Consider the following 14,800-nt stretch of genomic DNA (forward strand, 5'->3'; position numbering starts at 1 on the left):
CTTCCAGCACACATCTCCCGTCCTGAGTGAACCCTCCAAGCGTCATTTACTTGGTGGTCCCTTCTCTATCTCAGCTGGCTTTTGGCTTTTTGAATTTCTGTGTATTTGTTTCGGTTTGGGGACCACACCCAGCAATGCCCAAGGCTGACTTCTAGTTCTGCACTTAGGGGTCACTCCTTGTGAGCCCACCTCAGCTGCCTGCAAGGCAAGCGCCCTCTCTGCTGTACTGTCACTCCGGCCCTGTTTTCGGTTGGATACAGTTCAAAGTGCCTGTGCTGACTATATAGCACTGTAGCACTGTCCTCCCGTTGTTCATCGATTTGTTCGAGCAGGCACCAGTAACATCTCACAACAAATTGTGAGACTTGTTGTTACTGTTTTTGGCATGTCGAATACGTCATGGGGAGCTTGCCAGGCTTTGCCAGGCAGGCGAGATACTCTCGGTAGCTTGCCGGGCTCTCCAAGAGGGGCAGAGGAATCAAACTGAGGTCGGCTGTGTGCAAGGCAAATGCCCTACCCACTATGCTATCACTCCAGCCCGGCTTTTATAGATAAGGATTTTGTTGTTGCTGTTGTTGGTTTTTGGGTCATACCCGGCGATGCACAGGGGTTACTCCAGCCTTTGCACTCAAGAGTTGCTCTTGGCGGTGCTCAGGGGACCATATGGGATGCTGGGAATCGAACCCAGGTCGGCCGCGTGCAAGGCAAACGCCCTACCCGCTGTGCTATCTCTCCAGGATTAAATTTTATGAGAAATCTGTTTGCCCTGGCCAGGACTGTGACCCAGTTGGTGGTGTGGCCTCCCAGCAAGGGACTGAGGGGGCATAGCTTGTTTTTGTGGCTCCGTTTCTGGAGTGTAGATCAGACATCCTCAGTACAAATGTGTGCTGATTCTCTGCTGACAAAATTGTGTTCTCATTTATTGAGGTCCATTTAGGGGGTCTGGGCGCCGCAGCTGGAGGGGGCTGAGAGGTGGAACTCGGGGTCTCCCGAGCCGGGGCTATCGTTCAGTAGCGGACGGGAAAGTGGCCCGGTAGATCTTCCCCTGCCTCATCTTGCTTGAAACCCTGCCCATGGCCGCCTGGGTAGCACTTGTGCTTTCGTGGCGCTGGTGACTGGTTCTCTGCCCGCCCCACCCCACGCCCGCTGGTCCCCGGAACTGTGGCCAAGTGGATGCTCCTGCCCTAGGCGCCCGCTGCAGACGGCCATGATCCAGGACGGCCTCATCTTCTGGCTGGTGGAGCTGCTGCGGGAGCCCGACTGCCTGTCGGACTACACGCTGGAGTACGCCGTGGCCCTGCTCATGAACCTCTGTCTCCGCAGCGCAGGTGGGCTCCCGGCCCCTCGGCCCCCGGGGGGCTCCCAAGGACTCAGTCCGCGTGGCGTGGTGGGCATGAGGCCTCGAGTCGGTACCGTCCTACCCCCGGGTGCAAGCAGCTTCTCCAGGGCCCCCAGGGGCCGGGTGTTGTTGGCGCCTCACAGGCCTGGCTCAGGGCACCTCGGTCACCTGCGCCAGCTGGCTGAACACAGTTCCAGCCCACTTCCCGCCACCTGCCCGGCTCCCGCAGTGGTGGTGGAGGGAGGATGCATGGGGTCCCTCCATGCCAGTGCAGTGGGGGTGCCCACTGGTGGGCTCCACTTAGACCCCAAGGGCTCACCCCGAGCCGCTCCCTCCCTGCGCACCGACCCCTCGTCCACGGACCCCTGGAGGTGACCAGCCAGCCAGAGGGGCTGCCGCAGGTGACTGTGTCATGCCCATCCTGATGTTTGTCCCCAAAGGGAAGAGCGTGTGCGCCAAGGCGGCCGGCCTCGTGCTGAAAGTTCTCTCGGATCTGCTGGGCCACGAAAACCACGAGGTACCGACCACGCGCCCCGCCCGCTCCTGCCCCCCCCCAGCCCCTCAGGAGCTCCCCCGCCTGACCCCACCCTGGCTCCCCAAGCTGCTTCCCTGAGGGGGGATGTGCATGCGTGTCTGTGTGTGTGTGTGGGGGGGGGGGTAACAGTGGGGAGGAGTGTAGTCTCTGAGTGTGGTAATGTGTGTATGTGGTATGCTGTATGGGGTGTGCCTCTGTGTGAGTGTGTGTGGTGTGTGGTGTATATGTGTAGTCTGTGAATGTGTTAGTGTGTGTTTGTGGTATAACGTATGGGATGTGCCTCTGTGTATCTGTGTGAGTGTGTGTCTGTGTGTGGGGTGTGTAGTGTGTGTGTGTATGTTAGTGTATGTATGTGGTACACTGTATGGGGTATGTCTGTGTGTCTGTGTGTGTCTATGTGTGGTGTGTGGTACGTGTGTGTGTCTGTGAGTGTGTTAGTGTATGTATGTGATACACTGTATGGGGTGTGCCTCTGTGTCTGTGTGAGTGTGTGCCTGTGTGTGTGGTGTGTGTGGTGTGTGTGTCTGTGAGTGTGTTAGTGTGTGTATGTGGTATACGGTATGGGGTGTGCCTCTGTGTGTATGTGTGTGGTGTGTGGTACGTGTGTGTGTCTGTGAGTGTGTTAGTGTATGTATGTGATACACTATATAGAGTGTGCCTCTGTGTCTGTGTAGTGTTAGTGTGTGTATGTGGCATCCTGTATGGGGAGTGCCTCCGTGTGTCTGCGTGTCTGTGTGTCTCTGTGTGTGATGTGCGTGGGTGTGTACGTGCGTGTGTGTTGCTGGGCTCTGGAAGGCACACCCTGATTTTCAGGGCCCCTGTTGGGGTGTTCATGAACTCTCACTACTGCAGACGGGTGTTCTGGGAGGAGCCACATCCGGTGGCTGGGGGATCAGTGCCAGGGATGGAGCCCGGGGCTCCGGCATGCAAAGCCTGCGCTCCAGCCCTTTTGAAATGGAGGAACAGGCAAATGAGGAGCAGAACCCCCCCCACACACACACATACATACACACATACACACATACGCGCGCGCGCATACACACACACACACAGTGTTGTCATTCTCTCCCCGGCTTTCCCACCAATGTGTCTGCAGAAAGCGTGGCCTCCTTTTGACGGAAGTCGAAGGCAGAGCATCTGGTCATCCTGCCGTCTGCGGCTGTGAGCCTGGGGGGGATCTGAGGGGCCACCTGTCCTTCTCCAGCCCCTTCTCAGCACCCTGCCCACAGCCCCAGCACCGGGTGATGTGGTTTCTTAGACTTAGCGTCATGCCTTAATTACGCTGTCTCAGGGTAGGGACAGGGCTGAGAGGCAGAGCACATGCCTGACATGTGTGAGACATGTGTGAGACCCTGCATTTTTCTTTTTGTATGGATTTTTTGTTTCTTTTCTGGACCACACCTAACGGTGCTCAGGGTATACTCCTGGCTCTGTGCTCAAGGGTCACTTTGGACGGGGCTTGGGGACCCTGTGGGATGCTGGGAGTTGAACTGGGGTCCGCCACTTGCCAGGTAAGGGCTTTACCTGCGGTACTCCCGCTGCAGCCCCACAGACCCTGAGTTTGACCCTCAGCATCTCACGCCCCGCCAGAACAGCCAATGTGGCCCCTTCAGATGCAGACACCCTTGTCCTGTCATATGAGCGTCTGGGGGCTGGGGCGGGCATGACCCAAGCACCAGGACAGTCTCCTGAGTAGGGATCGCCAGCTAGATCACAGCCTCCAAGGCATTTCCAGGTGATGAGGGCCTCCCCAAGTGTGACGGGGCCCGGCCAAACACCTAAGGGGTCCCAGACCCTCCTGATAGCTTAGAACTCTGCAGGTGCAGGAAGATGCGGCTGATTCCGTCCTTAGATGGCTGGGTACCAGGGAGCAGCAGGCAGTCAGCTGGGAACAGAGGCCCCTGGGCACGGTCAGGGTCCTCAGAGCAGACGGCAGTGAGGGGTCACTGTTAGAAAGGACGGGGACACATCAGAGGCGGGCTGGTCCCGAGTGGTGGGACCAGCCACAGCCAGGAGCAAGGCGGAAGTGAGCACCAGCAAAGAGCCACAAGTCGAGGGAGCCCCTGGGACTGACCCATGGCGAGCCTGTCAGAAACTCCCTCCCAAGCCTGGCTGGAGCCCGGAGGTGTCTCTGACCCAACACTCCTCCCGCAGATCCAACCCTACGTGAACGGAGCCCTGTACAGCGTCCTCTCTGTCCCGTCCATCCGCGAGGAGGCCCGGGCCATGGTAAGACGGTGGCTCCTGGGGGAGGTCGGGGTGGGGGGTGAACCCTGACATCCCAGAGGGTCCCAGACTCAGTTCCGGAAGATCTCAGCAGGTTTATTTGGGGAAATGGTTTTTGTTTTTTATTTTATTTTATTTTTGTGTGTCACACCCGGCGATGCACAGGGGTCACTTCTGGCTCATGCACTCAGGAATCACTCCTGGCAGTACTTGGGGGACCCTATGGGATGCTGGGAATCGAACCCGGGCCAGCGACATGCAAGGCAAACGCCCTCCCCGCTGTGCTATTGCTCCAGCCCCTGGGGAAATGGTTTTTAAAATTCCAAGTGGCTCTTTTGTATTTGAGGTTTGGGGAACATTAGGAATTTGCAAAGCCCGGCAAGAAAATGATGGAGGGGGGCTGGTGAGCTATAGGATAGAAGGTTTGGCTCTCGCGTTGCTCACACCTAGCCTGGGTTCATTCCCCAGCACTCCACACCCCCACGGATCCCCACCTCCCGTCAGAAGCCAGGAGTAAGCCCTGAGCACTGCTGGTGTGGCCCAAACCCCAAACTTAGAAAAGAAAGCCAAGACTGTGATGGGGGAAGCATCAGCTAGCCAGGCCCCCTCCGACCCTGGCCTCCCCATCTGCGCCTGCGTCTGTCCCCCACTCTGGTGGGACAGCACGGAGAGGAGCTGGTGCCACTTTGGGGCGCTCGGCCAGCGCGAGCAGCGCACCCAGCGCTCCGTGGGTTTGCATCTGTGCACACTCGCAGCCTGGAACAAGCCCAGGTCATCAGCACCTTCTGTCAAGGTCACTGTCACTGTCCTCCTGTTGTTCATCGATAACGTCTCCATTGCAAGACTTGTAGTTACTGTGTTTGGCATATCGAATACGTCACGGGTAGCTTGCCAGGCTTTGCTGTGCGGGCGAGATACTCTTGGTAGCTTGCCAGGCTCTCCAAGAGGGGCGGGGGAATCGAACCCGGCTTGGCCGGGCTGGCTGTGCGCAAGGCCCTACCCGCTGTGCTATCTGTCGAGGTGACATACCATTTTTTTGGAGGGGAAGGGGTCACGCCTGGTGATACACAGAGGTTGCTCCTGGCTCTGCACTCAGGAATTACGCCTGGCAGTGCTCAGGGGACCATATGGGATGCTGGGGATCGAACCCGGGTGGGCCGCGTGCAAGGCAAATGCCCTTGAGGTGACACATCCTATCAGCACAACCGCCAGCATCTTTGCTCCTTTTCCCTCCAGTGTGTGGCGCAAGGGCGGTCGGTGTTGGTGTGCAGCAAATGCCATGGCAACACGCTCCGAGTCCTGTGGCCGAGACACACACACACACACACACACACACACACACACACACACACACAGAACATGTTCTTCCACCCGGTTTTGCTTAACTTAGAATCGCTAAATCTTCTAATTGCCCGTCTAGAATTACACCAACTGCTACACCAAAGATTTTTTAAAAAGCTTATTTCGGAATCTCTGTGGTCACCATAACAATGGAGCTTAATTGCTACTGCTTTTTCAGTGGAAACTCGACCGGGACGAGGGCTTGGCTCGGTCCTGCGTCATGGTCACTCAGGCGCGGGAGGGGAGAGTTACAAGGGTCACAGGGACGGGCCCGCCTCCCAGGCCACACTCACATGGACCTGAGTCTCGGGAGGAGAAGCAGAGGGGATACTGGGGGGCAGGGAGTGTGGAGAGGGAAAGAGGGAATGCCAGGGTCCTGGGGCAGGCCGGGGAAGGGACATCCCCGAGGCATGCAGGGACATGTGGCCCTGGGCCCCACCTACAGCCCACAGCGCGGTCCATCCCCCGCTACCCCCTAGCCCTGGCCTGTCCCCTTTCCTGCCTCCTCCGAGGACCCCTCCCTTGCCTTTGGGGTCCTCCAGCTTCCCCTGTGGAGGCCCCTCACGCGCTCCTCTGTGCCCACATCTGCCTTGTCCCAGTGCAGTGTGAGTCTTCTGGAAAGTTCTGCCCTCCCCCCTCTTGTCACAGCGTCCCTGGGAGTCCCTGGCTTCAGCTGCCAAACCTCTCCCCCGTCACCGCCCCCACGCAGGCACCAAAAAGCCCCAGTACAAAGAGCACTGACCAGGGGGCTGTCACCCCGCGGGTCTCCTAGGCCCTTCCTTTATGGGGTCAGGCACACCCAGAGGTGCTGGGGGCTCTGCCCAGGAGTGGCCTGCCCGGTGCTCTCTCAGCCCCTGCTGGATCTGTCCGTGAGCTCGTCTGAGCTTGAGCTATCCTCCTCCCTGGGGAGCTGCAGAAATATCATGGAGCAGCTACATAACTTGTCCAAGGCCATGAGTTAAATTCACGGCCGAGCTCGGATGACAGTCATGATTCCACTTCTCCTTGCTCTGCCTTAAGTGGTAGGAGTTCATCTTGTCCAAAACTGTCCAAAATTCAAATGTTTGGATATATTATCTTGTCTGAAAATTCAGATCCCTACCGGGGGAGCTCTGCGTCAGGGGACCCCTCCCGTAACCCTGGGGCCTCCCTACCTTCCTGTCTTCTCCTTTCCCTTCTCTTAGTGCCTGGAGAGATAGCACAGCGGGGAGGGCACTTGCCTTGCACACAGGCTGACCTGGGTTCAATCCCCTGCATCCCATGCCATCTCCTGAGCACCACCAGGCGTGATTCCTGAATGCAGAGCCGGGAGTGACCCCTGAGCACAGCTGGGCTTGGCCCAAGGCAAAGGCGCTACCCACTGTACTGTTGCTCCAGTCCCCACTTTTCACTTTTTGGAGATGACATTTAGCCCTAAAATCTAGAAGGCAGGGGCTGGAGCGATAGCACAGCGGGTAGGGCGTTCGCCTTGCAAGCGGCCGACCCGGGTTGGATTCCCAGCATCCCATATGGTCCCCTGAGCACCGCCAGGGGTAATTCCTGAGTGCAGAGCCAGGAGTAACCCCTGAGCATCGTCAGGTGTGACCCAAAAAGAAAAAAAAACTCTAGAAAACAATGTGTGAATTTAGGAAAAACAAGCAGAAAAATTTTATAGTTTTCCCCCCCCTAAAAAAAATTAAGTCAAATAATCAGTAATCAACCAAGAGGACAATTTCATGGGAAATTATAAAAGGAATGTTCATATGCAAATACAAAATTTTCTTTTTTTTTCTTTTTGAGTGACCCCCGGCAATGCACAGGGGTCACTCCTGGCTCATGCACTCAGGAATTACTCCTGGCAGTGCTCAGGGAACTATACGAAATGCTGGGAATCGAACCTGGGTTGGCCGTGTACAAGGCAAACGCCTTACCCGCTGAGCTATTGCTCCAGCCCCAAAAATTTTCTTATATTTACAAATCCCTATCCCCCAAAAAAGAGATTTTTTGATTCAGTGCCCCCCTCTTGCGAGGCCCCCTGGGCCCAGCCCCCACACTGACGGATTGCGTGTCCCCGGCCAGGGCATGGAGGACATCCTGCGTTGCTTCATCAAGGAGGGCAGCCCGGAGATGGTGCGCCAGATGGAGTTCATCCTCAGGCAGCTCGGCTCAGGTGCGTGCACGTCCCCTGGGCATCCACCCGGGGGCCCACCGCAGCGCCCGCGCCCAGCACGGGCCCTCCTTCCGGTGACCCGGCCCCGCGGAGTGGCCTCGGGTGCAACCCCTCATCCTGATCCCTGGAACCCACACCCCTGGGTCAGCCGCACAGGAAGGCGAGGGGCCCCGCCTGCCCCCGCCAGCCCCGCCCCTGCCCACTGCACCCCAGGGCTGTAACCCCACTCCCGTTGCTGCCAGGCGCCATATCTGGAGGAGACAAAAATGCCCACGCAGCCCCCTGGAAACTGCAGGGGCCGAGAGTGTTTGGGACGCCCAGGTGCCACCCCAGCCCCAGACAGCACAGACGTGGGGAGCAGCAGGGGGGGTCGGGGGGACCCTGAGCGCCAGGAGGGTTCAGCAGGGAAGCAGTCTCCCCTGCAGAAACAGGGGCCCCCTGCCCGTTTCTCATGGGACCCGCCCGTGCGGGATCAGAGCACCTTCGTCCCCGGCCTCCCGAAATGGAGCAAGCAGGCCGCAGGGTGCTCTTTCTTTGATAGGAAAACCGGGAAGGGGCTTGCTTGCACATGCTGCCTCGGGGTCCATCCCCGGCACCCCACAGGGTCCCCCAGGCCCTGTCAGGACTGAGCCCTGAGCACGTCGGCGGCAGCCCCAAACCCAAACCAAATTAAGTCGGAGGTAGAACCTGGGTCCTGGCAGAGCTGGGGACAGGGTGTGAGGGGTTCTGGGACAAGGTTCTCGCCTCTGGGCTCGCTGGCCTCAAGATTGTCTAGAGCCACCACCCCCGTGTCCCGTGTCCAAGCCCGGGCCCTTTCCCCAACCCCCCACAGGCCTGGCCAGGAAGTTCCCAAGGCGGGGTCCTTGGTTCCCTCCCATGCACGCCCGAGCTGCTCAGTAGCCCGAGGAGAGGGGCCCAGCTGTGGCCCCCCAGAGCTCTGAAAGTCACTGCACATCTGGAGGCCCCCCCACTTCCCGCTGCACCCCAGAGTCTAGGCACGGACAGCACCATCCCCACTCCCCCCAGCCAGGGCCCTGAGGCAGGGCCCAGGGGTGCGGACACAGCGAACAGCAGGGCATTGGCACCCCTCGCTCCTGCCCAGTGTCCCCAGAGACAGTGGCGGGGATGACACGGGGAGTTCTGGCCCCTCCCGCTTCATTAGGTCTCCGGCTGCGCGTCGCGTTTCGAGGGAGAGGCCCTCGGCCCAGCCTTTAGTCAATATTGATCATCCCTGGGCGTGAGCACCTCTGGTCCTGGAGAAACGTGGGGAGAGGTGATTGTTCTGTCCGGGAGCCAGGGTGGCCCCGAGGAGACTGTGACCCCCCGGCCGTGATGTCTTCCCCACACCACACCCCTCTCGCGCCCAGGACGTGGGTGGCCTGGTGGCTGTTGTACAGGTGCAGAAACAGCTCACTCTCCTGCGCCCTCCTGGGTGAACCCCCTCGCCCCCGTGCCAGGTCCTGTCCCCCAGCCTTTGAGGAGAACGCAGGGGGCTCAGAAGCGATTCAGCTTGACCCTGGGCCCTGTCACTCCCTGGGACGGTGGCCCCACCGGCCTTTGTCCCCCAGGTCTGTGGCAGGGGGAGTCGCCCGCAGATCTCCGAGGAGCAAGTGAAACGTACGAGACCCTGGCATAGCGTCTGGGCCTGACCCTAGTTCCTTTCTCCCGGACCCCTCTTCGGTTATGGGTTGGTTTCTCCGCATTCCTCCTATTGGCATAAACACCTCACGGTGGGAATGAGAGATTTATCCAAAGCCCAGCTCGGACACGGCCGAGAGCCCCGGGACAGGATGGATGGCTCAGCTGCTGGGCCGGGGTCCCCCGGGGTCACAGTCAGTCACTGATGTTTTTCTCCTTCAGAAGAGCCCCTGGACGGTGACGTTGAATCTGATGATGAAGAAGACGAAGATGAGGAAGTAAGTCAGAGGCCCCCAGCCAGGCCCGGTCTGAGTTTCTTTCTGGCTTTAATACTTCGTGCCGAGGAGCTGTGCAGACAGCGCAGGGTTAAGGGGCTGGCACGCGGCTGACCCCAGGTCAGCCCCTGGCACCACGTACAGTCCCCCGAGCCCCTCCAGGACCCCTGAGCCCCAAACAGCAAGCCAGACAATAGAGGTCTTTAGTCAGAAGCAGAGAAAGTCACCCCCACCTCCCTGTTCTCCCCATCTCTCTCGGGGGCGCTGGGTGACCACCCCATGGGGCTCCCCTACCTCACTGTGTGTATGGAGCCCGAACTTCCGGCTCTGTTGGCCGCTGAGCTCCCGGCAGGAACTTCCAGCCCTTCTCTGGGCTCAGCGGGCCCAGCTTGGTCAGCGGGTGGGGGGGGGGGTGGACGGACTGACTCCCCAGCAGGTCAGGATGGAGGATCTGCCTGGCCCCACCCGAAGGGCCCACAGCCCCATGCTCCTAGGGGGCACTGCGGCCAGTTCAGGGGTGCTCTGGGGTCTCCCAGCACCATAGTCCTTCACTGTGCTTTGTGCCTGGCCTGGGGCAGGGGCATTGGCTAGAGAGGCAGGTGGGGGTGGACACAGCAGCCCCTCCTCTGCCCCCTAGCCGGCCTCGCCCATGGCCCCTAGCTGTGAACAGCCACTGGGCAGTGGGCTCACCTGGTTTTCATTGTGTGTGTGTGTGTGTGTGTGTGTGTGTGTGTGTGTGTGTGTGTGTGTGTTTTGAGATCACACCTGACAGTTCTCAGGGGGCCCTCTGGGGTGCCGGACCTGCCGGGTGCAAGGGAGGGGTCTGGGGTCACTGGTTTTCAGAGGATGGGGATTCAGAAATCGTGTGGGTGTAGATAACGGACTTCCCTGAGCCCCCTCTCCCCCCACTGGCCTTCAATGGGTTTTTCGGATGATGACCTTTGCCCCCTTGCTGTAGAGACAGCGTCGGGGAAGGTGGGGGGGTGGGTGTGAGCAGCAGTGCGAATGTGGTATTGGGTTCGCGTCTTCCATGGAGGCTGGGGCTGGTGGAGCCATCACTCTGAAGCGCCTGGATCTGCCAGCTCAAAAGGTGTGTGACAGCATCCACCCGGGAGCGAGTCCCCTGCAGAGTCCCCTGCTGCGGGTCTGTGGGGAGCGGGCTGCGGGGGTGGGGGCGTCCCATTGCCTGGGCCTCAGCGCCTGCACTTCCCTCTGAGGCCTGTAGGTGTCACCAGAGGGCGCCCGTGCTCCGCGCCTGGCGGTCACTTTCTGCCCCTCCCAGCTCTTCCTTTCCAAGGTGGGTCCGGAGGCCAGGGGGGAGGTGCGGGGAGGGCCCCCGGTAGCGGGTCGGGGGAGACCAGCCCAAGGTCACACAGAGTTGACGGCAGCCGGGTGTGGTTTACAACGCGGATGTGCAGATAAAAGGGACTGAAAGGGAAGGTATTAAATGTCTTTGGTTTCGTGGTGGGCCGGTCCCCTGCACCCAGCTGGGCTGGGGGCGGGAGGTGCCCCCACCCCTGCAGCCCCCACTCTTCAGAAATGCACAACGGCCGTGCCCCCGGGACGCTGACACTGGGCTGCAGATCGTTTTTATGGCATAGATTTTTTTTTTAAATATTTTTAAATGGGGGACCAGAGACATGATGTGCAGGTTCTGGAGTTTGTCTTGCACGTGGCCAAGCCTCGTTCGGCCCCCTGCAGGCACCCCGGAGAGTGTACCTGAGCCCCACCAGGAGTGACCCCTGAACTGGGCCGGGTGTGGCCCCAACCACCAGGACAGTCACCTTGTGTCCCGTTTGGGAACATCTTGTATGCCTTGGAGTTTGGGGGTGGCTTTGTTGGTGGGTTCCTATTCTTGCTGTTCATCCCTTTGTTGTTTCACATTTCAAGGGGAAATGGGGAGTTCCAGCTGTTCTGGTTAATGATGGGAATTTAACTTTTGGAAATCCCTCCCTCCCCCCCCCCCCCAACCATGGAAGCCATTGTAATTCTAAAATGCTGGTGGGGAGCGGTTACTCTTCCCGGGGGTGGAGAACAGTCCTGGTGTTTCTCCTTGGGGTTCTTCCGTGGTCTCCTGGGTTTTTTTCCCTCCACAAGGGTCCGCAGACACTTGGAACTTTTCCCACACCAGGCCCTTCCTGTAATCCCTTCAAGCGGGTTCAGTTCTGACCCTGAGCGCCACCAAGAATGATTCCTGAGTGCAGAGCCAGGAGTGGCCCCAGAGTACCGCCAGGTGTGACCCCCCCCCCCCAAAAAAATTCTGGCCCTTTCTTCCAGCGGCAGCATCACAGCCCCCGTGCCGAGGGCTTCATTCCACAGACCTTCCCCTCATGCTCATCCCAAACCCATGTTGTCACCCACTTGTGACCAGCCGGCTGCAGGGGGCAGGGTTGGTGACCCTCCTGGGCAGTGATGGATTTGCCTGAGCAGCTCTTGGGGAAACATGCCGGTTTGTCCCAACAGGACGAGCAGGGGGCAGAGGGTGCCCACCCACAAGGGCAGAGCACGTGAGCGGAGCTGGGAGCACCAGCTCGTGCTCCAGGGATTTGGGGAAAGGACCCGGCGCAAGGGCGTGACTGACTGTCCCCTCTCAAGAGAACAGGGAGGAGGCGGCAAAGCCCACCCTTGGCATCAGGGTTCGCTCAGTGCCCAGCCCTGGCCCAGGAGTTACCGCATTCGAGCAGAGAACAATCATCATGTTCTTATCACCCAGGAAATGGCAGGTGTTAAAGGACTGTTCCCGGCATGGGCAGAGACCAGCGTCCAGACACATTTCCTGCCTTATCAGCCTCCCGAGCTGCCCGTTAGGCACCTGCTGCCCGGGCGGACTGGCAGCCACACAGCCTCTCAGCTTGTGCAACCCCGGGCGTCGGCACAGCCACGCCCCACCCACGAATGGTGGTTTCTCAGCGAGGAGGATTGCGCCTTTGTCTTGGCACAGATCACGAGATCTCAGCTATCCGCTAGACAAAGGCTTACACTTTGCCCTTTGCCAGCGTTTGTGCAGCTCTGGGCCACACCCGGCCCGCTCAGGACTTCCTCCCGGAGCTCAGGACTCGGTGATCACTCGTGGCAGTGCCCAGGGGGCCGTGTGTGATGCCGGGATCCAACCCAGGGCTGCGGCAGCGGCCACTCTGCACCCTTTCTCAGGCCCCTCCTGCAGACTTTCACTCTCAGAGGGGTGATGCAGGGACCAGTCAGGCACTTGCCTTGCTCACGGCCCATGTGACCCCCGGACCTCGCCAGGAGTGATCCCTGAGCGCAGAGTGGATATGATCCAAAAACAAAACTGGAAAAAAAAAAATTTTTTTTTTGGTGTAGTAATTAGAATTTCCAGAACATTCTAGAAGGGCTCTTGGTGGGAAAATGAGGAGGAAAGGGCTAAAGGGTCTGGTGTTTGTCCCGCCCTTCTCTCTTGGGTCAATGGTGGTGGAAAATTGGATTGGGGTCCTGCAAGGGGGCCCCCGTTCTCCCCTTGTACCTTTCCAGCTTCAGAGGGGAGCACGAGTGTGCCATGCTTAGTCTAAGGAAGGGTCATTTCTGAACACTGCCTGCACCGTCTGGCCGCTCTGCACGGTGCTCATGGCGAAAAGGGGAGACGGAAAAACAAGTTTGGGAGCCTTTGCCTCATCTGTCATCTCGCTCGCTGCAGAATATTTTCTTAATTAAACATTTAGGCCCAAGACAAAGAGAATGGAATCCCTGTTCGCAGTTGGCTGCTGACCGCCTGAGGATCGAGTGGCCACCCCAGGCCCCCTCCCCCCACCCCCAGCCAGCAGGGGCCTGAATGGACTGCCTGACCGTCGGGCCACCCGTCCCCCGCCCGGCCCCTGCCCTGCCCGCCCGCCTCCCCTTTCCCTCCTCTTTCATTTCTCCCGCCGTAATGACAAGTTCTGCCGGAGTAACGGCTGGGTCTGAAGAGACGTTATACTTAGACGCCCAAATTGCAGAATACAAAGGGTAGAGTTAGGCCTCCAGCCCCCGGACGCAGGAACTGGCAGGTGACACCAGCCGCGGGATTACACTTTGGGAAAAACAAGACGATAGGCCCCACGGCCCAAGGAGCGGGCCGTGTGGCCACGTCGCAGGAAGGTGTGGAAAATTCCAGCCTTGCTGTTGGCACCAGCGTCTCCCGCAGTGGGGGCTCAGGGTGCCAGAAGTCGGGTGAGGAGGAGCGCAGGGATGCAGCCCGGGTCCCCAGGGAGACATGAAGGCAGCAAGCCACGGTCCCTGGCCACCTTCACGCCCTTGTTTCCTGCAGGGAGAAACTAGAGCGGTTGGGGTAAGGGGGAGGGCCACGAGGGGGCAGCTGAGGACAGGAGGAAGTTTCCTGTGTCCCTTCCTAAACTCCCCTGCCCGCAGAACCCCTCGGGGGAAATGGGCCCTTCCTGCTGCCCCACTGTGTGCTGTGCCATCCTCAAGGCGAGCCCACCCCCGGCTGGCAAAGCAACCCGTGGCCAGTCCCAAGGCTTGAAAGCGGGGTGCAGCGTTGTCGCCCTGAGGTCTCGCGGTGAGGCAGCTCTGGTGCCCCAGGGCTCTGTGAGTGCGGACAGAGGTGCCCCTGGGCCCCAACCCGCTGCTCCCGACGCCCCTGGAGAGACCCGAGTTCTCACTTGGCAGCACAGGCTGGGGCTCCCTGCCGCTACCTGCAGCCCTCAGTCATCACTTCCCTTCCCTCCCGGTCTTCACAGCTTCTCCACCCCACCCTGGAGGGCACCGGGAGAGGAGAGGGCACAGAGCCAGGGAGGGGGTTCCACCCCCCGCCCAGTTCTGAGCCTCCTTGGGGTCCCCTCGAGGGTCCTCTGTCTGCTCGTCCTCGCAGAATCCTCCAGCCCAGGTGTCAGCCCATTTCCCAGGTGGGGAGACTGAGGGAATAATGCGTCACTGGCCAGCTTGCCTAAGAAGCAAGTGAGGGGTGGCAAACCCCGGATCCGGAGTGGCCGTCCATGTCCTCAGCCACTCCATGACTGTGGTCTCACGTTGTAAGACCATGCGCAGTTTTAGCAGGTAATGGAGAGGCCAGAGAAGTGGCACTGCAGGGAAGGCTCTCGCCCTGCATGCCAGGGTTCAAGCCCCGGCATCCCATAGGGTCCACCCCAGCCCCGCCAGGAGTGATCCCCAAGCGAGCGAGCGCAGAGCCAAGAGTAAGCCCTAAGCGCAGTTGGGTGTGGCCCAAAAAACACAGAAAAGTTGGAGATTAGCCAGCTGGCTGGAGGGCACAGTGACAGGAACGGAAGAGCTACTGGAATTCCACCGGCCAGGGGACAGACACAGCAGGCCGGGGGAACCGGGAGGCA

General features: G+C 59.6%; 1 protein-coding gene across 1 annotated transcript in view; it reads left to right on the top strand.

Moving 5' to 3' along the window:
- The window catches only part of ARMC9 (armadillo repeat containing 9), a 64,725-nt gene that overhangs the window by 26,160 nt on the left and 23,765 nt on the right, over positions 1–14,800 (top strand). Inside the window, exons 14-18 of the mRNA XM_056120811.1 lie at positions 1,189–1,328; positions 1,780–1,856; positions 4,029–4,103; positions 7,500–7,590; positions 9,451–9,506. Coding sequence (XP_055976786.1) covers positions 1,189–1,328; positions 1,780–1,856; positions 4,029–4,103; positions 7,500–7,590; positions 9,451–9,506 — 439 coding nt within the window. The remainder of the gene's footprint in view (positions 1–1,188; positions 1,329–1,779; positions 1,857–4,028; positions 4,104–7,499; positions 7,591–9,450; positions 9,507–14,800) is intronic.

The sequence above is a fragment of the Sorex fumeus genome, unplaced genomic scaffold (assembly GCF_029834395.1).
Source record: "Sorex fumeus unplaced genomic scaffold, SorFum_2.1 ptg000005l, whole genome shotgun sequence".
Taxonomy (NCBI): domain Eukaryota; kingdom Metazoa; phylum Chordata; class Mammalia; order Eulipotyphla; family Soricidae; genus Sorex; species Sorex fumeus.